The sequence below is a fragment of the Saccopteryx leptura genome, chromosome 2 (genome assembly GCF_036850995.1).
Source record: "Saccopteryx leptura isolate mSacLep1 chromosome 2, mSacLep1_pri_phased_curated, whole genome shotgun sequence".
Lineage (NCBI taxonomy): Eukaryota > Metazoa > Chordata > Mammalia > Chiroptera > Emballonuridae > Saccopteryx > Saccopteryx leptura.
In genome coordinates this window covers 34,509,309-34,535,755 of record NC_089504.1, presented here as the reverse complement: position 1 = coordinate 34,535,755, position 26,447 = coordinate 34,509,309, and the positions used below count along the sequence as shown (strand labels likewise).

The following is a 26,447-nucleotide window of genomic DNA, read 5'->3' as shown; positions in this document are numbered from 1 at the left end:
CACTTAATAGAAATTTTCCAGAAAGCTGACTCAGGAAGTCATGGTTCCCTAAGAGGCTGAATGTAGATGGGGAGTAAACATGATGTCAGTTTTGCCTCAGTCTTCCTTGTTATCTTTCCTTTCCTGCACTCGCTCATTCAGAAAATGCTTATTGATTACCTACTGAGTGTTAAGACATCCTGTGCTTGGTGCTTGGGATACAGCAGGAACAATCCAGACCCTTTTTTCCTGGCCCTGTAGTACCATTAAATACAAAGCTAAACAATATAAAGGGCAGGGTCTGGTCTGCCTTGTTCACCATTGTATTGCTAGGGCTTTGCTCTGGGTTTAGTGCTGAGTAGGTGCTCCAGATGGTTCCCGACTCAAAGGAGCTTACAGTCTAGAGGGAATGACAAATGAGAAGATGTAGTTACCATAAAGGGTAATCAGTAGGTGAAGAAGAAGGTCCTACAGCAGCAAAGGTTGTTGGAGATCAGAGAAAATTCTGAGAGGAAGTAGTTTCTAGGCTGAAGGACCTGCAGAATGTGGCCAAGCATGGCTCAGTATGGTGAGGGTTGAGAAGTGGGAAGCGTGTAGGCTCAGAAAACGTCCTGTGCCAAAGCCTGGAGATGAGAGAACATGATCGTTTAGGAACTCAAAATAGTACAGTGTAGCTGCAGCACAGGCTGCAGAAAGTTAAGCAGGAGTCCTAGGTTCGAGGAGGCTTTGCAGGAGCCAACTTCAGGAGGAGCTTAGTGTAAGACTGGCCACTGGGACCCTGAGGCCTCAGGTCTGGGAACGGACCCTGATCCTCTTCTTTGATCCCCAAGACCCAGCATTCTGGGTCCTCGAGATTCTCCAAAGCTTTCTTGCTTCTCCTACCAATAACAGAAAAAAAAAATCCCTCATTGGTTTTCTTTTAAAGATCTTCCCACATGCTCTCATCTGTTTCAACAGATTGTACATTGATTTCATTATCTAAGCAGAAAAAGCAACCAAAATATCAGAACTTTAAAAAGAACAAGAATGGAATGAAAATTGTGTCTTTTCCCCCTTATTACAGTAAAAGTAGTACTACTGTAATTTACTAAAAGCTCTCATTTAATCACAAATAACACCAGCCTTACTTGCTTTTGTGGGATATTTTAAAATGGTATTTCTCCTTTTTTTCCCCTTTAAACTTAATTTCCACTTATTCACAAATTACGCAAAACCATAAAAATTTCTTTAGCTGAAAGTGACTGAGTTACTTTATGGTTGGATTTCATTTTCTCTGTATGCAGGGTCTGTTGATCAGCCTCTCCCCACGCCCTTGAGAGCTGGATCTGATTACGCCCTTCAAAAGTCTGCCGTCAGCCTCCTTAGAATGTTAATCGGTATTGGGAGAGACCCTGTGACCATCACGGACCACGCTTCCAGGCCTGGAGCCAAATGCCCCGCCCACAAGGGAGCCGGGCTTCCTCAATCTGTGGCACCGCCCTCGCTAGCGGGTAGCCCCGCCCCCTCCCCCGATTGGGTGGCGGAATCCGGCGATTGGCTGCGCAGCGGCGCGGTTGACGTGGCGGTGTCTGCGTGTGGGCTCCCTGGGTTGCAAACTAGAAGGGCTGAGGCCACGGGGAGGCAGGACCTGGGCGGGTGGAGCAGCGCAGGAGCGCGGGCAGCAGCAATGCCGCTGGAGCTGGAGCTGTGTCCCGGGCGCTGGGTGGGCGGGGAGCACCCGTGCTTCATCATTGCCGAGATCGGCCAGAACCACCAGGGTGACCTGGACGTGGCCAAGCGTATGATCCGCATGGCTAAGGTGAGTAGAGCGCTCCAAACTAGAGGAGTGCCAGGACGGACGGGCGGGCGGGCCCGAGAGGGAGGGCTGGCCTGGCAGGGGATCTGGAAAGGGAAGGGGTCGCGGGGATTCCAGACCACCTTTCTCTGCTTCCTGCCCTGCAGCAGGCCTGACGTCTTGCTTGCCAGGTCCATTTCTGAATCTTTCAAGTCCTCTTCATTCCTGCTCCACCGTAACCATCCTAACCTGACCTCCCTCGCCCCCTCCTGGTGGCCGAGTGGTCTTATTTGATCAGGTGTAAGCCCCTGCTGCCACCGTCAGTGGCCCCCCAGTGACCTTGGGTAGAGAGAATCCTTTGTCCAACGGTAAGAGTCAGGAGGCTTTGGCTAGACATAAACGACAAAGATTCAGTGGTTTGTTAGAGTTTGGAAATACAATTAGGGAAAAACCTAGAAGTGTTCTGAAGAAGAAAAGTAAGTTAGGAGTTCTCAAAGTTAAGGCTTGAGACTAATCAGTTCTGCATTCTTAGTTGGTCCGGGATGCTTATCAGTTGGATTTCAGGTGGCTAGGGTGATGTATGCCAGGTAGTCTGGTCATGTTCTAAGTTTTTAGGGAATAGTCAGGTTTGATGTATGTTTGGGCATTGACACAAAACCAACTGATACATCTCTAGGTAGTGATGAAGGCCTGGAAAGTTCAAAATTTTAAGTTGCCAGGCAAGTTGAGAAAAAGAATCATTTTCCCCTTGCCTCAACCATCATAATGTTAGTAATTTAGTAGCTTGGTTAAAATGACTCCCATTTTTACCTGTCTTCACTCTTTCCTCACCTTAATGTAGCCTTCAAGACCTTGACCTGTCCCCGTCCTGGCTTTTTTTTTTTTTTAATCTCTATCTCTAACATCTTCCAGCAACACTGAATTACTAACAAAATTTTTTTGGAAGTTGCTATGGTTTCTCCTGCCATTTTTGTGTTTGGAACGTGAAATGGTTAAAATGCCAAGACTCTGGGTTCAAATCATGACTCCACCACTTACTAGCTGTATGAATGAGGGCTACTTATCTCTGTGAGTCTCAGTGCCTCATTTGAAAACCAGGCTTGATAATAATAGTACTTGCTTCAGAGTTGTAAGGATCAAAAGAGATAACTTATGAAAAGCTCAAAGCACCGTATTTGGCACATAGTATTCAATATAGTCATACTCCGCATGTTTAGGTCAAGGACTGATGCATGGTGGTCCCATAAGATTATAATGAGAAGTTCCTATCACATAGTGAATTTGTAGCCATCCTAATGTCATAGCACAATGCATTACCCACATATTTGTGATGCTGGTGTAAGCAAATCTACTGCACGGCCAGTTGTATAGAAGTAGCTGACCCTTGAACAGTTGTAGGGGTTAGGGACACAGATCCCCATCTTCCTGCACAATTGAAAATCTGTATATAACTTGACTTCCTAAAAGCTTCAGGGCCACCGGCTGATACCAAAATCCTAGATGTTAAAGTTCCTTATATAAAATGGAAGAACAATGCATACAGTCAGCCCGCTGCATATGTAGATTGGTTGAATCCGTGGATGCAAAACCTGGGGATACAGACGGCTGACTGTATGTTTATTGAAAAACACCTACATATAAGTGGACCCACACAGTTCAAACCGTGTTGTTGAAGAGTCAACTGTATAGCACATACAGTTATGTACAGTACATAAAACCGAATAACCATAATAAATGATTGTTACTGATTTATATATTTACTATACTTATTGTAGAGGATACTCTTTCTGCTTATTAAAACAGAAGTTTGCTGTTACACAGCAGCCTCATAGGTCTTGTTACTGTGTCTTGATTATATCATTTTCTCTTGTACTTGGTTTAATTCCATGTTGTTGTGTACAGTAATATTTTGTACAGGTTAGTAGCCTTGAAGCAATAGCTAAAACATATAACCTGGGTGTGTGGTAGGCTGTACCATCTAGGTTTGTGTAAGTGCACTCAGTCAGTGCTATTCACACACAATGGTAAAATCACCTAAGAATGCTTTTCTTAGAAAATATCCCTCTTGAACAACTGTCAGTGGTCATGATTAAGTATTGTTTTACTCTTTCAGGACTAACTACTTTTATAGAAGCCTACTGAACCACAAAAATATTCTTAAAAGAGTAGTAGTCACCCCTGACCAGGCAGTGGCGCAGTAGATAGAGTGTTGGACTGGGACGTGACGGACCCAGGTTTGAAACCCCGAGGTCGCTGGCTTGAGAGTAGGCTCATCTGGTTTGAGCAAAGCTCACCACCTTGAGCCCAAGGTTGCTGGCTTGAGCAAGGGGTCACTCGGTCTATTGTAGCCGTACGGTCAAGGCACATATGAGAGCAATCAATGAACAACTAAGGTGCCACAACAAAGAACTGATGCTTCTCATCTCTCTCCCTATCTGCCCCTCTGTCTGTCTGTATGTCTGTCTCTCTCTCTCTGTCACAAGCCTGATCAGGCAGTGGCGCAGTGGATAGAGCATCGGACTGGGACGCGGAGGATCTGGGTTTGAGACCCCGAGGTTGCCAGCTTGAGCATGGGCTCATCTGGTTTGAGCAAGGCTCACCAGCTTGAGCCCAAGGTCACTGGCTCGAGGAAGAGGTCACTCGGTCAGCTGTAGTCCCCCGGTCAAGGCACATATGAGAAAGCAATCAATGAACAACTGAGGAACCACAACGAAGAATTGCTGTTTCTCATCTCTCTCCGTTCCCTGTCTGTCTGACCCTATCTGTCCCTCTCTCTGACTCTGTCTCTGCCACAAAAAAAAGAAAAAAAAAAGAGTAATAGTCACTAACAGTTTGGCATGTTTATGTCAGATACTGGGCTAAGTGCTTTAAATGTACCATCTCATTTAATTCTTACAACATAATGTGGACATTGTTGGTCTCATTTTAAAGGCTCAGAGAAGATATGTGACACACACAGCTAGTGAATGATGGATTTCAGAGCTCTGCTCCTAGCCACAGGGCTCCAGCTTTTATACTATAATGTTTTCTAGGGGGAAAATGCCTGCTTTTTTTTTTTTTATTTATTTAAATCATTTTTTATTTTTCAGTTACAGTTACAGTTGACATCCTATATTAGTTTCAGGTATATACCCTAGCATTTAGACAGTCAGATGAGAGAGAGAGAGAAAGAGAGAGAGAGAGAAAGAAAGAGGGAGGAGCAGGAAGCATCAACTCCTATATGTGCCTTGACCAGACAAGCCTAAGGGTTTCGAACTGGCGACCTCAGTGTTCCAGGTCGACGCTTTATTTATTTTTTTATTTTATTTATTTTAAGCAGTGGAATTTTTTGAAATCTTTATATTTTATAATTTTTGTTTGTTGTAGTTGCCAAATGGGAGTCACATTTTCAAGTTAATTACCCGGAGTCTGTTGTGTACAAAAGTTGGCTTGATCATAACAACAAATGTGTCTGCAGTATTAAAGGTTGAGTTTGTTCAATTATTATCTTATTATAATTATATAATATAAATTTATTATAATTAGGGATTGCTGATTGAATATACTTTTCACTTTCAAATTTTGATGTAAATGGAGTATCACATCTTGGCCCAGCCTGGGGTTTCGCTGCTTGTTTTTGTTTTTACAGTGACAGAGAAAGAGTCAGAGGGAAGGATAGATAGGGACAGACATACAGGAACAGAGAGATGAGAAGCATCAATCATCAGTTTTTCATTGAGACGCCTTAGTTGTTCATTGATTGCTTTCTTATATGTGCCTTGACTGTGGGGCTATAGCAGACCGAGTAACCCCTTGCTCAAGCCAGCGACCTTGGGTCCAAGCTGGTGAGCTTTGCTCAAACCAGATGAGCCCATGCTCAAGCTGGCGACCTTGGGGTCTTGAACCGGGGTCCTCCTTATCCCAGTCTGACGCTCTCTATCCACTGTACCGCCGCCCGGTCAGGTTGCTGCTTGTTTTTTGCCAGTAGAGAAGCAGTAAAACCTTGAACAAAGAAACCATCAGCCTAATAGTAAAACAGACAATGATTACATTTTCTGAACCTGGAGTTTATCATAGCATTAAACAGATAAGAAAATTGCTCGTTTTTAGGAGAGAAGCTGAGAAGAAGAGGAACCTGTCTTCTGCTATGACTGCTCTTGTATGGCATGTGGCTTCTGCCACTCTGCTTGTATCATCTTCCTATAAAGGGAGCTTTGTCCAGATAGAGATAAGCCTTTGCACTTCTTGGGTGAAAGTCTATGTCTTTATGTAGAGGTGAGAAAAAGGGAGCCAGCCTAACTAGCACTTTGTGAGGACCTCCTCATTAGCTTGCTAGAGGCCTGGGTGCAGTCAGATCCAGGTTGTAGTCCTGAGCCAGGGCACACACACAGGGTCTGCAGCCTTTAGGAAAGTGATCTGAACAGCTCCGCCGGAGACTCATTCTGAAGCTTTGGTCAGGTCACTCTGGGCCTTAGGATCTTCATCTAGAGTGGGAACAGTGTTGCCCTACATCACTGTTAGTTTTGACATTCCTTGAACTTCTTTCCAGTATCATGTACTGACTGTTCCATCTTGTTATTTTTCCAGGGGTGGGAGCAGCACTCTTAGTACAGACATTTCTGAAGCCAAGGTTTTCAAAATCAATGAATACCTCTGTGTCTACAGAAATGTCAATAAGCTGACTCTTTAGAGGGTTTTCCTTAATATTTCTATTGAGTGGTTTTTAGAAATAATTTTGTGAGATTGGATGCTGACTGGTGATAGAATTATAGCTTTTATAGCCAGACAATCCAGCTTTCATAACTTCTGTTCAGGAAGGCTGGGGCATTTCTAAGTCTTGTTTGCCTTTTTTTTTTTTTTTGTACTATTCGTTGATTTTCTTTTACAGAGGAAGAGAGAGAGACAGAGAGAAAGAAACACTGATTTGTTGTTCCCCTTATTCATGCCATCATTGATTGGTCTTGTATGTAACCTTACTGAGGATTGAACCCACAACCTTGGCATGCCAGGTTACTCAGTACCAACTGAGTACGCAGCCAGGGCCAGTTTTGTTTTCTGTCCCAGAACCTCTTCTTCAAACAAAATGTCATGCAGAAAAGTACACGTGCAGGACAGCTAAAAGCAGAGTTGTTCCTTTACTTCCCTCCCGCTCAAGGGGCTCCTCAGAACCGTGACAGGTCCGGAACTAGCCCAAAGCAGTTATTGTATAGATGGAGAAAATGAGCCCAGAGACAGGAAGTGACTTATCCAAGAATTAGGGTCAGGTTCTGAATTTTTTTCTCCTAAATTCTGGTCCAATGCTTATTTTACTATCTTCTGCTGAGTTACACAACTTAAAATCTTCCTTAACTGTCTGATTAACTATTTTTAATATTATAATGCAAAAGAAAGCCCCAAAATCCCCCCCCTTTTTTTGCATTTTAGGGGAAAAAATAGAGAGAGAAGCCCCATCCCCAACCTTTACTTCCTTTGAGACTTTTTGCTTCTCCTGTTCCTCTTCGTTGGAGGTTCTAACCGCCTCTGTCGATTGACATTGATTTTAAAGATAATGATGTCGTAGCAGTTGCCCCCACGTTTCCCTTCTCTCTGAGAACCAGGGCAGGTCACTGAAAGGAGCCCTGCTGTGTATTGCAGGAGTGCGGGGCTGACTGTGCCAAGTTTCAGAAGAGCGAGCTGGAGTACAAGTTTAATCGGAAAGCCCTGGAGAGGCCGTATACTTCGAAGCATTCCTGGGGGAAGACGTACGGGGAGCACAAGCGCCACCTGGAATTCAGCCACGCCCAGTACCGGGAGCTGCAGAGGTATGCCGAGGAGGTTGGCATCTTCTTCACTGCCTCCGGCATGGATGAGGTGAGCCCTCTGCCACCCTGTCATTTGCTACTGTAGCAGACCTAAGGGACAGCAAGCGGCCTGGTGGCTGTTGGCTTAGAGCCCTTGCTCACATTAGGATTATTTGTGCTTCCTGTACCCAGAGCTCTCCACAGCAATAACCAGATAAATGCCCAACTAAACGGGAGGCCAGAAGGAGCTGAGGCCCAGTGAGAGTTTGTGGGAAGAGTACCGTAGTTTTTAAAACAAGTTGTCTCTGGGAACAGGGGCCAGTCACGCCAGTATCCGGAGTCCCTCAAGCCTGTGGGAGACCCCCACTGGGCCAGTTTCTCCCAGTGGAAAGTGACTTGGACTAGAACAGATGTCGGGGGTTAGAGAGAGGAAGTGGACATGGCTACAAAGGAGTAATGTGAGGGAACTTTGTAGCGATGGCGTAACTCTGTTGTGACTGGTGGTGGTCGCATGAGTCTGTGCATGTGGTAGAACTGTACCGAATTAAATACACGCACACTCAAATGAGAACATGTAAAAATGGTGAAATCAGAATAAGATCAGAGGGCTCTCTCAGAGTCACTCTCCTGGTTGTGACATTACACTATATTTTAGTAAGATGTTACCGTGCGGGGGAGGCTGGCTGGAGTATATATAGGATCTCTGGCATTATTTCCTACAGCTGCATGTGAAGCTACTATTTTAAAAAGTTTAAAATTTAAAGAAAACAAAATGCTTTGCTTTTAATTTTAACTCAGTAAATATGGATAATACCTACATAAACAAAGCTCTCTAGAGTGTAAACACCAGAACATTTGGGGCCTGTCCTGTGTGGTGCACACCGTGGCTGTGTGGTCCAGTAGTGAAGTGCGTGGACCCAGGGTCAGATTTTGAGTTTGAATATACATAGTTTGTCTGTCATGCCTGGTATGTCATGTGGAGGTTATTGATTTTGAGTTTGAATATACATAGTTCTGTCTGTCATGCCTGGTATGTCATGTGGAGGTTATTTAACTTTGGCTTCCGTTTCTTCAACTGTAGAGTAGGTTAGTACCTGAACCTTGTACGGTCGCGAGGATTAAATGATCATTCATTTAAAGCACAGCACCCAGCTACAGTTGAGGAAAGCAACCTGAGCCAGGGGTCGGGACCCCTGGGTTCCGGTCCCGCTCTGCTCTGAGATAATCTCAGTGTGAGCTTGGCGAGTCCCTTCCCACTGTGTGTGTGTGTGAACAGGCTGCTGTCCAAGGGCTCTCCCAGCTCTGATGTCCTGAGTCATTTCAGGACCAGAGAAGACCTCACTAAGGTGACACACCTGGAATGAGGACTTGCCGGCTCGGTCCCTGTTTCCAGGCACCTGAGCTCCTGGATGTGGACTGTAAGGGAGACGGCACCTCCTTGCCTCTGAGGCTGCTTAGGAAAGGCCACTTCTTTAGGCTGTTTGCTCCCAGGTGGCTTCGAGGTGAGATGCAGAAGCGGCTGGGAGATGGAGAGGAGCCTGGGTGTTGGCCGTTGGGGGCTGCCTCTCAGCCTGCAGCCTCTGGTTTCCCAAGAGGCTTCTGTTTGGTGCGTCAAACATGTGCTCTGCAGCCACATTGAGTTCAGGTCCTGGCACTGACACCCTGTGGGCTCAGGCTTGTCATGTAACTGCTTTGAGCCCAAGATGCCCTGTCTGTAAAAGTAGGATAACAATGATGCCCACCCTACAGGGCTGGGTGAGGATTCAATGAGATAAGCCTGTGGGTGCCAGGCCAGGGCAAGACCTGAATCCACTGAATGATAGCTGTTCTGTTACTTACAACCCTTGAGTTTTCTGCTTTCCCCCATCTTTGCAGGGAGGCTCCTTGGTCCTAGGAATGCCATGTATTCCCAGCTGGTCCCCTGATTGACTAGGGCACAGATAGTGAGGGGAAATGCATTCTTAAGAGCCTTTACAAGAGTGAATTGGCTTTGCCGGCCAGGTCCCTGTGCTGTACCAGCATGTCCGGTCTACCCGGCCTTTGGTAAATGGGCTGCTCCCTTGTTTCGTGTTTACCTAGCACATGGCTCTGGGTATTCATCCACCCTAACTTCCTCATTGGCAGCAGGCATTCACTGAGTGTCTATTTTCCCCACTCTGTGTGCTGCTCTCGGGTGTTCTTTGTGTGCTAAGGAAAGGTTAAGGTGTGGCAGAATTTTATTAAGACCAAATAAACTACCAGGGCACCTGGTCAGAAGCTGCTCAGAGGTTTGCGCAGTTTCCCTGAAACAAGCAGAGTGCCTTTGGTTCTCTATTCAGAAAGCCAGTGGTGCCTGGCCACGTGGTGGTGCAGTGGATAGAGCATCAACCTGGTTTGCTGAGGTCCCAGGTTCGAAACCCTGAGGTCACTGGCTTGAACTTAAGCTCATCAATATGATCCCAAGGTCACTGGCTTGAGCTCAAAGATTGCTGGCTTGAAGCCCAAAGTCGCTGGCTTGAGCAAGGGGTCACTGACTTGACTTGTGCCTCCCAGTCAGGGAATGTATGAGAAGAAATCAATGAACAACAACTAAAGTGAAGCATCTATGAATTGATTCTCATTCTCTTTTCTCCCTCTCTCTCACTTTCAAAATTAAAAACAAAAAAAAGCCAATGGCATCCATGACCATAGAGGCGGCCCCTCACCACAAATGACCCATCCCAACAGGGCCGCCCTTCCCTCCCAGCACCTGCCTCTTTGGTGCCCTCTTTCCTTCTCCCTTTCTTCCCTTGGCCTCCCCTGCTAGCAGGGCGCCTCCTGCCCAAGTCCTGGTACACTCTGATAGGCCACTTGGCTACGGGGAGGCCCCGCCCCTTTTTGGTTCCGTGCTTCCCCGCTTAATCCTCACCGTGGCAGCTCTCCTGCTCATCACCATGGGCTTCTTTTTCCTTCACTACAGGATCCCAAAACTAAGGGGAGTGCGAGGGGCTTTAGAAAAATCCCAGCTCCTCTTCTGTTACCCCTTAGATCAGCGTGCTTCCAACTTCCTCACAGGACGTGATATGGAAAGGGTTCTGGGCACACATTGTCAATCCCCATTAATTAATTTAGAATCAGTAAATCCTCTTCCCCCAAATAAAAGGACCCTTTAAGAGGGACCTCTGGCAGTGCAGTATTGCACCCGAACCAGTTTTCTGGTATTTAGCCCAGTTGGATGCCCAGGGACGGTCACACTGGCTAAGTTCTGTCCAGGGGACTCCAAAAGGCATTTTGCTGCAGGTGGGAGGGAGAAGTTGTGAGGCTGCCTGGCCGCATTGTGCCCCTAGATGGAAAGGGGACAAACAGCCAGATGGGCAGGGTTAGGGGAAGCCAAGGAGTCCACAGAAAGAAGAAGCCACTGGCACTTATGTAGCCTGAGGAGGCCAGGGCACAGGGATGGAGGTTGGCACCCTTTACAGAGATCAATCCAAAAATAGCAGTTTTCTAAATAGCCACTAGGTGGGGATGGTTCCCCAGGAGGCCTGCAAAATGCGGCACGCCTATCCCATTATGGAATTTGTCCTTTCTCTCTCTCTCTCTCTACAAAATTGTAAATTTTGCAACCTTCACAGGTAAGCTCTTTGTGAAGTGTTTTTTTCTGCATTTGGCCCCTCCTTGTCCCCACCTGCTCTGTATCTCTCCTGAGTGAGCTTATCCATTTGTATGTCCTTTGGGGACCTTTTCATCATGAGCCACTTTCTCACAAGTTGAACATTAGATAGAAGAAAACTTGGCATAGGGCTTTCCCCTCTGAAAATATAAAACACTCTATTTCCCAGATAGAGTGAGAGGCGTGGAAAATTTTGACTTTGTTTAGTAAACATATTAAAGGATGTTTTTCAGTTCCATTCTAGGGCTGGTTAACAGTGTGAGCCACATAAACAGGAGAGAGTGAGCTAGAAAAATATGGAAGGGAAAGAGGCAAGGAAGAAATAAAGGAGGCCACAAGAACAGCAAAGGTCGCTTAGCACACTTGGAGGTGAGTGGCACTTCGGCCGCACTGGACTGTGTCTCATGAGTGTAGGGCGTTGTAAACTGTCTTTGAACTGTTCACTGGCTGTGTAGCCACTCATATGGCTCTCCAGCAGCTATAACCAGTACATTATTAGAGGACTTACATATGAGAAAAGTTATTCTCTGAGTGCAGCCACTGTCGTTGGAGTAGCTCACCACCTGCTAGGAAGATGGACGGAAGCTCAGGCCACAGTGGGTTGATTAAAGAGCCTGCTGGCAAAAATGACCTTTTCATACTGTTCCCACCACCCCTGTGCCCTTCAGATTTCCAGGCATGATGACCTAGCTTCTTGCTACTCAGAGTATGATTCACAGAGCACCAGCTTTGGCATTACCCAGGAACTTACTAGAAATGCACTCTCAGACCCCACCCTAGACGGACAATCAGGGTTTGCTTTTCATTTTAATAAGATCCCTGGCAGATTTGTGTACCCAAGGTAGAGCATGAGAAGCACTGGCCTGGTTCTTCAAGTCTTCCAAACTTACTTCTGAAACTCAGGCAGTATTTGGGGAGACAGAACTTAGTTATTTGAAAACATTCCAAGACATTGATTTCCCGCACTTCTGATTTTCAACTTCAATTTGTAAAAAATAGTAATAAAAGGTAGTTTGGGGATTATTTTAATTTGACAGCATACTGAGATTTTACTCTTAAAACTTGTGGTCTTCTGATTCATTCTCCAGGCGTTTGCTACACTGGCCAGTCTCCTGAGTCTTATTTGTGAAACCAGATGAGGATGGCGAAGGGCCCTAAATAGGTGATTTCAAGCATGTGTCAAAAAAAAAAAAAAAAAAAAAAAAAGCAACTGAGGTTGTCCTTGTGGACAGCACAGTTTGAGTCTGAAAGGGCTTGGGTTTGATAGGCCCTGCCAGCTATGGATCACTGTGTCAGGGTTGGGCCAACAAATGCTCCATTTTTTCCACTATTGGCAAGGGTTGAAATCGCCTCTTTTCCCAGCTTCTTGGTCCTGTGTAAAAGGGTAAGGCCTTTGAGAGACATTCATTTTCTCACTGCCTGGTTTTCTGGGTCAAGATTAGGTCATAACCCTTTGAATTGTTCACTGGGCCCTGTGCCCCTGGGGAAGAAGACCTGGCTGGGGGTCTGATTCTTTTCCAGATTCTGTACTCAGCCAGGCCAGCATGCGATGTTTGCTGGATAAATGTATGGGGGCTATGAATGAAAGAATGTTTGAAGTTGAATGAAATGACTGATAACAAATCTCTGCCTGCTTTCAAGTTGTTGAGAGTCCCTCTTGCTGGTAAAAGGGGGTTTTTCGGCCCTGGCTGGTTGGCTCAGCGGTAGAGCGTCGGCCTGGCGTGCGGGGGACCCGGGTTCGATTCCTGGCCAGGGCACATAGGAGAAGCGCCCATTTGCTTCTCCACCCCCCCCTCCTTCCTCTCTCTCTCTTCCCCTCCCGCAGCCAAGGCTCCATTGGAGCAAAGATGGCCCGGGCGCTGGGGTTGGCTCCTTGGCCTCTGCCCCAAGCGCTAGAGTGGCTCTGGTCGCGACAGAGCATCGCCCCCTGGTGGGCAGAGCGTCGCCCCTGGTGGGCGTGCCGGGTGGATCCCGGTCGGGCGCATGCGGGAGTCTGTCTGTCTGTCTCTCCCCGTTTCCAGCTTCGGAAAAAAGAAAAAAAAAAAGGGGGGGGTTTCTGTTTCTATGTGGCTCCTCGCCTGTCTTGGGGCAGTGCTTTTGAAAAATGGTGAAAAAAAGCTCCTTCTTTGACTTTTGTAGATGGCAGTTGAGTTTCTGCATGAACTAAATGTTCCATTTTTCAAAGTTGGATCTGGGGACACTAACAATTTTCCTTATCTGGAAAAGACAGCCAAAAAAGGTGAGTATTTAATTTTTTTTTAATTTTAATTTTTATTTTATTTATTTATTTTAGAAAGGAGAGAGGGGGGAGGGGGAGAGAGGGAGAGAGAGAGAGAGAGAGAAACAGAGAAACAGAGAGAAGGGGGAGGAGCAGGAAGCATCAACTTCCATATGTGCCTTGACCAGGCAAGCCCACGGTTTCGAACCGGCGACCTCAGCATTTCCAGGTTGACGCTTTATCCACGTGAGTATTTAATTTTTGTCCTAAACCTGAGGAAATGCAAACCACAATTTTACTCCTTTAGTGGCAGCTAAAGGAGCCTCACGACATCAGACTTTAGAAAACTCATTTTAATCTGCACATACTTCCACCTTTTCATTTGCTGACTTGAAAGGGGAAGAAATTAAGGATGTCATAGTTGTTATAAGGATGTAACTAAAAATTATTTTTAATTCATAAGAAATTATACAAAAATGAGGATATGACACTATTATGTTAAACTTCTTAGAGGAAGCTCTGACTTCGAGAAATATTCTGTAGGTATATGATATCTAATATATGTTTCTCTTTCTCTTTTTAATATCTAATATATGCATGTTACAGTCCGTAAGGAGATTTTACAATGTGAGTGATCTCACTTGATTCTCACAGCAACCCTGGGACTGAAGTAGGTCATGTGATCATGATGCTTTATACCTAGACCAGGCATCTGAGACCACATAGCTAGTGAGTAGCTGCTGTGGGCCTCACACTCATTCTCTTGAACCTAGGGTCAGTGTTTACCCTACCACACAGTGCTACCTCTTAATCCAGTGAGATGCTCATCTTTCTCTGAGAGTGAAATTTGTCTAACTCCTTAATTCGTTCACTTTTTTAAACTATAATGTTGGGGGATAAGAGGAGTTTGCATTTTCTATGATCAAGGGCAGGAACCCACCAAGCTCACCTCTGTCCCTCTGCAGTGGCTGGCAAAGTATATATTTGAGAGATGTTTGTTTGTAAAGTTTGGTTGACTGAGGAGACCAACAATTGGGGTGTGCTTGAGGGAGACTCAGAACCACTAAAAACAAAGTGACGATGGTGTTGGTATTGGGTCACTCAGGCCGCCCGATGGTGATCTCCAGTGGGATGCAGTCTATGGAAACCATGAAGCAAGTCTATGAGATTGTGAAGCCCCTCAACCCCAACTTCTGCTTCCTCCAGTGCACCAGCGCATACCCACTCCTGCCCGAGGATGTCAACCTGCGTGTCATCTTGGTGAGCAGAGGGAGGGCCATTGTCTTATAGCTACTGCAAAATGGCTTTTCTCCCTCTTTTTTTTTTTTTTTTGTATTTTTCTGAAGTTGGAAACGGGGAGGCAGTCAGACAGACTCCCGCATGCGCCCGACCAGGATCCACCCAGCATGCCCACCAGGGGGCAATGCTCTGCCCATCTGGGGCGTTGCTCTGTTGCAACCAGGGCCATTCTAGTGCCTGAGGCAGAGGCCATGGAGTCATCCTCAGCGCCTGGGCCAACTTTGCTCCAATGGAGCCTTGGCTGCAGGAGGGGAAGAGAGAGAGAGGAAGGGGAGGGGGAGGGGTAGAGAAGCAGTTGGGCGCTTCTGTGTGCCCTGGCCGGGAATCGATCCTGGGACTCCTGCACACTCTACCACTGAGCCAACTGGCCAGGGCTGGCTTTTCTTAGGACCTTTGTTGCAGGGAAGAGTAGCCCTTTTACAACCAAAATCCTAACCAATGCTGACATGCCTCAATGCTTCATAATTTGAGTGTCCTTTGACAATCTTGCTGTTATAGAATCAGATTAGAACCAACCTTGCAACTAAGGAAGTAGATGCAGTCTTTCTTTTTTTTGAGAGAGAGACAGATAGGAAGGGAGAGAGAGATGAGAAGCATCAACTTGTAGTTGCAGCATTTTGGTTGTTCATTGATTGCTTTCTCATACGTGCCTTGACTAAGGGGCTATAGCTGAGCGAGTGACCCCTTGCTCAAGCCAATGACCTTGGGCTCAAGCCAGTGACCTTTGGGCCCAAGCCAGCGACCCTGTGCTCAAGCCGAAAGAGCCTGCTTTGAAGCCAGATAAGCCCACACTCAACCTGGCAACCTTGGGGCTTTGAATCTCAGTCCTCAGTGTTCTAGGTTGATGCTCCATCCACTACACCACCACCTGGTCAGGCAGAAGTAAATGCATTCTAAAAAGGGTATTATAAATTAAATTTTCTTCAAACCAATCTTAATTTCACCCATTATAAAATATAAGTCCTCACAATTATATACATACATTTTCTTTACCCAAATGTTTTGGCCATTAGAGGTCCCTCTTCTGTGAGTTGCTGGCTCATATCCTTTCTTAGTGCGTTGTCTTATATGTGTGTGGTAAAATAAATGTTAACCATTTTTAGGTATATAGTTCAGTCGTATTACATGCTTTCACATTGTTGTGCTGCCATCACCACCATCCATCTCCAGAACTGTTTCATCTTCCCAAATTGACGCTACACCCATTAAACACTTAACTGCCCATTCCCCCCCTCCCAGGGCAACTGACAGGTAGCCATCATTCTTTCTGTTTATAAATTTGACTTCTCTATGTGCTTCATATAAGTGGAATCATACAATACTTTTTCTTTTGTGACATCTTCTTTCACTTAGTGTAATATCTTCAAGGTTTATCCATGTTATAGCTTGTGTCAGCATTTCATTCCTTTTTAAGCTGAGTAATATTCCATTGTACATATACCACATTTTGTTCATCCATCCATCAATGTACATTTTAGATGTTTCCACCTTTTGGATATTGTGAATAATGCTGTTAGGACCATTGGTGTACAAGTATTTTTTTGTTTTTCTGCATATTGAGTTATAGGCAACCTTAAAACTTCTGGCTATTCTGGTTCTGTGTCATTTCCCAGCTCTGTTCATTTTCTACCTGTAATTCTGAGCATCCCTGAGGCTCAAACTGTGTACAGCGATAGCCTTGAGGGAGCTATTTCCCCCCAGGATTTTGTGCATTGCAACTTAGTCAGTTTACAGATGGTGAAGTCTAGTCCTGAAAGGAAAAGGACTTACTTACTAGAGATCTCACAGCAGCTTGGTGGCAAAGCTGGGGCTAGGATCTTTTGTCTCTTACAGTCTCCAACCAACCCTCTTAATACCTGAAACTTAATTAGAAATACATATATGTAATCAAAATGACCACATTACCCAAAGCAATATACAAATTCAATGCAATTCCCATCAAAATTCCAATGACATTTTTTAAAGAAATGGAACAAAAACCCATCAGATTTATATGGAACTATAAAAAACTCCAAATAGCCAAAGCAATCCTAAGGAAAAAAAACAAAGCTAGGGGCATTACAATACCTGACTTCAAATTATATTATAGAGCCACGACAATCAAAACAGCATGGTATTGGCAGAAAAATAGACACTCAGACCAGTGGAAAAATAGAAAGCCCAGAAATAAAACCACATATATATGGTCAAATAATTTTCGATAAAGGAGCCAACAACACACAATGGAGAAAAGAAAGCCTCTTCAACAAATGGTGCTGGGAAAACTGGAAAGCCACATGCAAAAGAATGAAACTCGACTACAGTTTGTCCCCTTGTACTAAAATTAATTCAAAATGGATCAAAGACCTAACTATAAGACCTGAAACAATAAAGTACATAGAAGAAAACATAGGTACTAAACTCATGGACCTTGGTTATAAAGAGTACTTTATGAATTTGACTCCAAAGGCAAGGGAAGTGAAGGCAAAGATAAATGAATGGGACCACATCAGACTAAGAAGTTTTTGCTCAGCAAGAGAAACTGACAACAAAATAAACAGACAGCCAACTAAATGGGAAATGATATTTTCAAACAACAGCTCAGATAAGGGCCTAATATCCAAAATATACAAAGAACTCATAAAACTCAACAACAAACAAGCAAACAATCCAATAAAAAAATGGGAAGAGGACATGAACAGACACTTCTCCCAGGAAGAAATACAAATGGCCAACAGATACATGCAAAGATGCTCATCTTCATTAGTTATTAGAGAAATGCAAATCAAAACTGCAATGAGATATCACCTCACACCTATTAGATTAGCTATTATCAACAAGACAAGTAATACTAAGTGTTGGAGAGGCTGTGAAGAAAAAGGAACCCTCATCCACTGTTGGTGGGAATGTAAAGTAGTACAACCATTATGGAAGAAAGTACGGTGGTTCCTCAAAAAACTAAAAATAGAACTACCATATGACCCAGCAATCCCTCTACTGGATATAAGCCCAATAATCAAAAACACTGGTACGTAAAGACACATGCAGCCCCATGTTCATTGCAGCATTGTTCACAGTGGCCAAGACATGGAAACAACCAAAAAGCCCTTCAATAGATGACTAGATAAAGAAGATGTGGTACATATATACTATGGAATACTACTCAGCCATAAGAAGTGATGACATCGGATCATTTACAACAACATGGATGGATCTTGATAACATTATATGCAATGAAATAAGTAAATCAGAAAAAACTAAGAATTGCATGATTCCATACATATGTGGGACATAAAAACAAGACTAAGAGACATGGACAAGAGTGTGGTGATAACCGGGAATGGGGGAGAAAGAGGGGGGAGGGGAGGGGCACAAAGAAAACCAGATAGAAGGTGACGGAAGACAATTTGACTTTGGGTGATAGGTATGCAACATAATCAAATGTCAAAATAACCTGGAGATGTTTTCTCTGAACATATGTACCCTGATTTATTAATGTCACCCATTAAAATTAATTTTAAAAAAAGAAATACATATATGTAATTACCATACAAAAACATTATAGGGTTAGTGTAATTATAAATCTATATACACACATATAATCATGATATTGCAATTGACCAGTTTTCTTTTTACAATCTCAGTAGTTTTTGAAATAGTTTTTTTTCTTTTTTTTCTTTTTCTTTTTTTTTTTTTTTACAGGGACAGAGAAAGAGTCAGAAAGAGTGATAGATAGGAACAGACAGGAAGGGAGAGAGATGAGAAACATCAATTCTTCATTGCGGTTCTTTAGTTGTTCATTGATTGCTTTCTCATATGTGCCTTGACCGTGGGCCTTCAACAGACCAAGTAACCCCTTGCTCTAGCCAGACTTCAGGTCCAAGCTGGTGAGCTTTTTGCTCAAGCCAGATGAGCCCGCGCTCAAGCTGGCAACCTTGGGTTCTCGAACCTGGTTCCTTCTGTAGCCCAATCCGACAATGTATCCACTGCGCCACCGCCTGGTCAGGCTGAAATAGTTTTTTTTTATAGTATAAACTTTTGTAAATGTTGCTGTAGTCTTCATATTTCACTTAAAAAAATGAACCTTGTTTGAAAACTGACAACTATCTTTTTATCTTAACTTTATGTCCCTCCCAGTTGATAGACTTTTCTCTATTTCTAGCCATCTCTAATTGCTGTTGTTTCTTAAATTTTAAACATGATTTTTAAAAAGTCACCTTTGAATTATAGAGTATAGGAAGTGAATGTTCTCTTAATCCCATCCAACAGAGATGACCATAATCAACAATTTAATGTGACTCCAAATATTTTCCCTTATTTTCTTTCTCTGTGTAGCATGGTCCCCCTTCTCTTAAACCTGTGCAAGGTGCCGTCACATGCATCTGCTCTCTGGATACCAGGGCACAGTGAATGTCAAAGTGCCACCCCTCCCATCACAGGCCCAGCCCACCATATTACAGCAGTTTGAACCCCCCAACCTAGCAACCTGCACTTCCTTGTCTACCATGCACCCTTAAAGCCTGGTTTTCAAGGCCTTTGCCACTCAGCTGTCCTAATCTTTTATTAAACCCCATCTGGGTCTTTCTAAAGACCTTAAGCTTTCTGGTCACCCTCACTGACAAGACTCACTTGACTTAGAATGTCTTTTGTTGCATTCAGTGAATTATAGATAACAGATTAATTAATTATTTAGCATTTCCACCAAAGGATTGTTTTGAAATTGGGCTATATATATTATTGATGTTGATATTTGTGCATATAGCACACTTGCTTTCAGCAGCTCAGGCTAATTAAATGTGACAGATGCTTTTTGAATGAGTTTAGGCATCTGGTTATGGCTCTGTTATTCCTGGTGTTTATGTAGTATGAAACATCTTCAAGATGCATTCTTTCATTCTCTTGTCTTTTTGATGCATTACTTAGGTGCTTATTGTTATCTTGTCCTCTAAATTGCGGATTTGATTTTCTGCTTCTAACCTACTGTTGATTCCTTCTAATGTAGTCTTTTGTTTCATTTTGTTTATTTGTAAGTGAGAGGAGGAGAGATAGCGAGACAGACCTCTGCATGTGCCTTGACCAGGATCCACCTGGCAACCCCCATCTGGGGCCAATGCTCGAATCAACTGAGCCACTGGCTGTGAGAGAGAGGGAGAGAGAGAGAAGGGGCAGAGGGAGAGGCAGAGAAGCAGACGGTCACTTCTCTTGTGTGTCCTAACTGGGAATCGAACCTAGGATGTACATATACTGGCTGACACTGTTTCCACTGAGCCATCTGGCCAGGGTCTCTGATGTAGTCTTCATTTCAGATATTGTATTCTACATTTATGCCTCATTCTTTTTCTATGGTTCCAATGTCCTTTTTAATGCTTACTATCTCTTTGTTTAAGCTCTCTTTGAGATCATTCATTCTTCCTCTAAGGTCCTTGAGCATCCTTGCAATCATTGTTTTAAACTCTTGCTTCTCATTTTTTGGTTGCTTCCATGTCATTTCTTTTTCTAGGGATTCCTCATGTTTTCATTAAGGCATATTTCTTTGTCTCCCCATTTTGTGTCTGTGTATTAGGTAGATCTGCTATGACTCCCAAACTTGTTTTGATGGCTTTATGGTGTAGGTGTCTTGTTGGGCTCAGTGGCACAGTCTTCCAGATCACCTGAGCTCTGTGCTCCAAGGAATATTTCTTGTGGCTGTGTGCATCCTCCTATTATAGTTGAGTCTTGAATGCTGTTGGACCTTTCGTGGGTGGAGTTAACCCTTCAGGCTGGCTGGCTGTAAGGATAAACCTTAGTCACTGTGTATGAGTTGCTGTGCAGGGGCTGTCCCACTAGGTAGAGTTGTTCCCAGTAGGGTCTGGTACCTGCTGGAATCCCTTTTGGGTGTGCCACTTGTGTGGCCATTTGGGTCAAGTTTTGGTGTGGTCTGAAGCCCACCACTGGTTGTGTTGTTTCTGGGTCCACTTGGGTGGAGTTCAGATATACAGTCAGACATTGTGTATAACAGACCTTGGGCTACCTGCCTGGAGCTACCATGCTATTCACTGTTTGGCTGTGTCTGCTGGGCGGGCCTGGGTATGCTTGGGCGGGGCCAGTCTGTGTAAGGGTCAGCTTCCTCTGGCTTAGAGCTGGGGAAGATCTGTAAAAGGTCTGAGGCTCCCTGAGGTCCACCTATACCTCTTGGCTATTCCGGCTCCCCCTGAGGTTGCCTGATATTCCTCCAGAGCCTTCCAAAGACAGACTAGAGAGTGGGCCCAGTTGGCCATGAGCCACAGACCCTTCCACAGGTTGTGAGCTCAGCAGGGCAGGGCAGCCAGGGTCAGGAGGATACAACTAGTGTGTTCCCTACTTGGGAGCCAAGTGGTCAGGCACTCAGTGCGGGGAAAGTGGTCCTTACTCAAGAGCTGAACCTCTGTCTCGGCCAGAATCTCCAGTTCTAGTTATGCCAGGAGGAGTGGGGCCACTGGGACTTGGGGCAGATCCAGACAGTCTCTCATTGGGGGTGGTGCCAACAAGCCTGTGGGGGGGGGGGTTGGGCACTTCTTTCCCTTTCCAGGCTAGCACGGGCTATTTGCAGGGGAGATAACAGTCCCCCCAGCCCCTGTGATGTACTCACAGAACCCAGCACCCACTTGTCTGATTCCTCCACAAAAAGCTTCCCTGGGAGCCGGCTGTAAGTCCCAGCTCTGTGTGGTACTCTGATCCCTCGGCGGGGCTGTACTTAGCAGGGCAGGGCCACAGAGTGGTAGGGCAGGCCAAGTGATTCAACACATCAGCTGTGGCTCGAGGTGGGGGAGAACGGGCCCCTTTCTAAAGCGATACAGTCCGTCTCTCTCTGAATCTCCTCCAACAGCTTCTCCAGAAAAAGAGCACTTCAGAGGTCCCTGCTGGGTACAGCCAGCAGACCCCTTGGCAGGACCAGCAGGAGCATGGCAGAGTGGGGAGCCAGTGGTTGGAGGACCGGGCAATGCACTTCCCAGGCTGGTGCTGTTCAAATAGGAATGCTAGACCTTCTGGTGTCTGGGTCTCTAGTAGACTAGACTCCCTTCTCTCCCACACAGACTGAGTCCCCACTGATTTTCACCACCAGATGCTATGCAGGCTCCTCTTCCCATCTCTGTTGCTCTGGATTGGGATCCGTGTGTGGGGCTGAGACCCTGTGCTCTTGAGGGAAAGGAGTTTTGCAGCCAAGATATCCCTCTAGCTTCTCAGCTGCTGCTCATCAGTGCGGGCACAGCCCTTTCTACATCTCCACCCTTCTTTTTTTTTTTTTAATTTATTTATTTATTCATTTTAGGGGGGGAGAGAGAGAAAGAGAGAGAGAAGGGGGAGGAGCAGGAAGCATCAACTCCCATATGTGCCTTGACCAGGCAAGCCAGGGTTTTGAACCTGCAACCTCAGTGTTTCCAGGTTGACGCTTTATCCACTGCGCCACCACAGGTCAGGCCTCTCCACTCTTCTTATAGATGTGTTTTCTTCCGTAAATCCTTGTTATAATTTAGTTGTAAATCTCGATTGGGGCTGGAGCAGTAGTAATGTAGCTTCCACCTACTCTGCAGCCATCTTAGAATCTAAAATGCATTCTTGATAACAGTAGTCATTATTTTTTGAGCATTTACAATGTGCCGAGTAATTTTCATGCATTTATGGCAACCCTCGACAGCTGTTATTATCTCCAGTGAGGAGAGGCCCAGAGAGCCTGAGTATCTTGCCCATAATTATACTGAGCAGCTACACTTGGACTTTAACCTAGATCTGCCTGACTCTGGGATATATGCATAAAGCACCACAATATTTAACCTTTTTTCTTCTTTTCTATTTTAAAGGAATATCAGAAGCTCTTTCCTGACATTCCCATAGGGTATTCTGGGCATGAAACAGGCATAGCAATCTCTGTGGCCGCCGTGGCTCTGGGCGCCAAGGTTTTGGAGCGTCACATAACTTTGGACAAGACCTGGAAGGGGAGTGACCACTCGGCCTCACTGGAGCCTGGAGAGCTGGCCGAGCTAGTGCGGTCTGTGCGCCTCGTGGAAAGGGCCATGGGCTCCCCAGTCAAGCAGCTGTTGCCCTGTGAGATGGCCTGCAATGAGAAGGTGGGTTCTGCCCAACCTGCTGGACTCGACTGTTCGAGAGGGCTGAAGTGGGCTCACCTGCCAGGGAGAGTCAGTACCTACCCTGCCTGAGGCCAGGCCAGTGGGAAGATGAAGGAATGTTGCTCCAACCCTCTGATTCTCTCTGGGCTCATATTAGCAGCTGAAGAAACATACTACTTAAGGGAACTTAGCAGTTCCTCTGGCTGCCTAGGATTATGTTATAATTGCTCACTAAGTCTCTGAAGTCTGTGGCCCCAGATCTTGAGACCCCAGGAGACATAAGAGGTGGCGGTAGTAGTGTTCAGGGCCTCATGAGGTCCCTTGGAGTAGGAAAGCTGTGACAGACGTTCAGGCAGAGGGGCTCTGCGGGGCAGTGGGAGACGAGCCTATGATAGGTTGAGGCTTCCCTATCGGGGGAAGCAATGGGTGGATGGGGGCAGCAGGTTGTCAGGGGGTTGGTGGGGGTTAATGCAAATATTTCCTAAGGGGCAGTTTGAGTTTTGTAACATTGACCTTCAGACAGAGGGCGTGGTGAGGCCAAGGCACACTCCCTGGCACACTAACCATCTGGCCTTCTTGGAAGCCATGGCCTAACCCGTCTCTTGGCCTCTGAGTCATAGAGCCAGGTGTCCCAGAGCTGCCAGGAGTGCAGACACTCCTCTGCTGTGGGCTGTCAGTGTGAGGGCAAAGGTCAACCACCAAGCATGCAAGGGGAGTATTGTTATCTTTTATTCTAGTGGGGCCCTGCTCAGTCCCCTCAAATTAAAGATGCATGGACACCAGAGAGTTGTAATAATAAAATAAATGAACTGCATGATAGGAGAAACGGGGAGAGAACTGTACCAGAAACCAGAATGAGAACTGAGTGCTTAATTTGGTTCTAAGTCTCTTGGCTCCCTGAGCAAACACTGAAATATAGCAGGATGCATAATCTGATCATCGTTAATTGATAGATGTTTTGTCCTGGTACTAAATTCCAAAACTGATTCCTTGGCCCTTCCATAGAGGATAGAGAGTAATATAATAAATAATTTGTTTAGCAGCATTGTGGACAGACATAGAAATGATGTCATGAGTTTCACACATCCTTCATTCTGCTCGCCTGACCATCCTGTCTGCCCCATCCTAGGAGGCCCCCTTTCCTGTCCTGAGTAGCAATCATATTGGTCGTTTTGTGAGATCTCCATATTTCTATTTTACTGAGCAAGGTGGCCAGAGCAGTGGGCCAGAAATGAGGAATCCTAGGTTCTCATCCCAGCTCCTTGCAACCTTAGCAAAGTTACCTGGCCTCCGTGGGCCTCAGTTTCCCCATGTTTAAAATGAGATATTGAATTAAATGAAGATGAAAGTAAATGACACAATTTTCATTTATCAAGAGCATTCTATGTTCCAGGTGGATTACATATAGTATCACTAATCCTTACTGTCGTCTGATTAGAGGCACTATTACTTCCCATTTTACAAAGAATCCGAGCAGATGGGGATTTAGACCTGGCTCTGTTTGGTGCCGTACCCTGAGCCCTTTCCTTTGCATTCTGTTGTGAAGGTTCCTCTGAATCTGAGCTCCCCCTGTGCTGGCTGAGTCCTGGCCATGAGTGAGATACTGCTCTAGGCACCAAGGGGGGTGGGGACAGAGTCTCTATTCTCAAGGTAACCTGTGAAGACTGATCAGGGGCTGTGAGAATAAGGCAACATGCACTAGTTACTTTTGTAAGACCAGCACTGAATCTTGAATTTTATCCACAGCTGGGCAAGTCTGTAGTGGCCAAAGTGAAAATTCCAGAAGGCACCGTTCTAACACTGGACATGCTCACTGTGAAGGTGGGTGAGCCCAAAGGCTACCCTCCCGAGGACATCTTTAATCTAGTGGGTAAGAAGGTCCTGGTCACTATCGAAGAAGATGACACTATCATGGAACAATCGGTAGAACATCATGGCAAAAAAATCAAATCCTAAAATAAAGTGCCATTTTCTGAATTCTGAATTGCCTTGTTGGTCTTGTTGGGTACGTTGGGACAAGATTTGGCTCTCATCCACTCCCCCTCCGACAGCAGGCATTTTGGGGCCAGGCCTGTGTCCAGCCTGTTGGAGGGATACAAAGAGCAAATACAACCCTCTCTTGCTTGAGGTTGGCTGGCCCAGAAGGGGAAGTGGGCTCAAAAGTCAATCGTCACTTCCAGTTAGTTGTGTGGGTACAAGAGGGCCAGCGCTGGCTGTATGGGTTCTCTCCTTTTATCCTCCATTCTTATTGCCCACAGAGCCAACCCAAATGACCCGAATCTCCCTTCCTTACAGACTTCCCGCTGTCTCACTTTCTCCTTTGCCCTATCCCCTGCCCACTCTGGGGCTCTGTGTTCAGTTAACTGTATAGTGATCACTTGGTATTAGAGAAGGCATTGGTCAAAAGTTTGTGCAGGCAGAGAAATACCCAAAGTGCTGATCTCTGACAAAAGAGGGAAAAGGCATTCATTCCTTCTTTCAACAGATATGGAGGGCATACGATGTGCCAGACTCTGGTTTAAGTCCTGAGGATAAGCCCAGATCCCTTCCTCATGGAACTTCTAATCAGATGAATTAATCAGTACACAGTGAATCCTGAGTATAGTAAGTAATTCACCATATGTTAAAAGGTGATATGTGCAATGGGGCAAAAATAGAACTCTGTGCGGGAGATGGGAAATGTGGGTGTGTTTGCAGGTTGTGGAGACTTCAAATAAGGTGGTAGTGCTGGAATTAGCCCTTCTATCCATAATGAAATTATAAACCCAGCTAATAAAAAGATTGTCTTACTTCCTTGAACAGCAGCAGGAACCTTTCGCAGAGATTTCATGTCACATTCCCCTTTGTTCGTTTGAACCAATAGAGATTAATGCTTCTTTTCAAATATATTTTCAAATTCTTAATCTTTGTTCACATTGACCATGTTTACTGTAACTCATTTCAGAGTATGTATTTGAATCTCTTTTCAAATGCATAAATTAGCCTTTTGAAGTTTCTTTGCTTGTGAGTATAGAACCTCTCTCTCCTGTAGTTTCCAAAACAGTTTCTAGAAAGGTGCTCATGTTGTCTGTATGAGTGGGTGGGACTGGAATCCTGGTTTGTACCCATGTGTAAAAGAGAACACGTAAAATTGATATGCTAAGAACTGAAATGTGATACTATCACTTTCTAGCTGATATTTAACTTCCTTTTTCCCTACAAACAGTCCTTGAAAAGATGATCAAAATTTCCTATTCCATGGCCCTTTTTTTGTCTGCAGCAGCAGATAAGGTGACATTTAAGCAAATATCTGAGACTTCCTAACAAGAAGAGACACAGCATGGCAGTAGAGGGATGTGTTCCACGGCCTGGAAACAGGATGTGGATCAGGAAGAGAGGCAAGGGCCTGGCCTGGGTGCAGAATTCAATGGGTACAGAATTCAATTCAGAATTCAATGGGTGCTCTCCAGCAGGGAACCAGTCAGTTGCCTCCACAAACACCATCCCATGTGTATGAATTTCTGAGATGCTTTCCAAGAGTCATGGCAGTCATGGGAGTGGGGATGGTAAAGGAGGCATAGTCAGGGAAGGCCTCCTGGAGGAGGTGGCACTTTAGTTCAACTTGCAGGTTGAGAAATGACTGAGGGAGTTGGGGCATAGCTTTGGAAGTGCTGTGTGTGTCCAGGGACTAGCAGGGAATGGTCACATGGGAGAGGAAAGAAGGGATTTGGAATTGCTTAGGAAAGAA

General features: G+C 45.2%; 1 protein-coding gene across 1 annotated transcript; it reads left to right on the top strand.

Annotated features, from left to right (window-relative positions):
- Positions 1 to 1,550: 1,550 nt before the first annotated feature.
- NANS (N-acetylneuraminate synthase) lies at positions 1,551 to 24,697 on the top strand. Its single transcript, XM_066367598.1, has 6 exons — positions 1,551 to 1,777; positions 7,367 to 7,582; positions 13,280 to 13,379; positions 14,464 to 14,618; positions 22,454 to 22,720; positions 24,467 to 24,697. The coding sequence occupies exons 1-6, from the start codon at positions 1,646 to 1,648 to the stop codon at positions 24,674 to 24,676; spliced, it is 1,080 nt and encodes a 359-aa protein (XP_066223695.1). The 5' UTR covers positions 1,551 to 1,645; the 3' UTR covers positions 24,677 to 24,697.
- Positions 24,698 to 26,447: the final 1,750 nt, after the last annotated feature.

Excerpts from the sequence above, each read along its gene's own strand:
- NANS (XM_066367598.1), top strand. The coding sequence starts at position 1,646 with ATGCCGCTGGAGCTGGAGCTGTGTCCCGGGCGCTGGGTGGGCGGGGAG. Across the intron at positions 7,583-13,279 it reads CTGCCTCCGGCATGGATGAG|ATGGCAGTTGAGTTTCTGCA; the intron begins GTGAGCCCTCTG and ends TGACTTTTGTAG. Across the intron at positions 13,380-14,463 it reads GGAAAAGACAGCCAAAAAAG|GCCGCCCGATGGTGATCTCC; the intron begins GTGAGTATTTAA and ends TGGGTCACTCAG.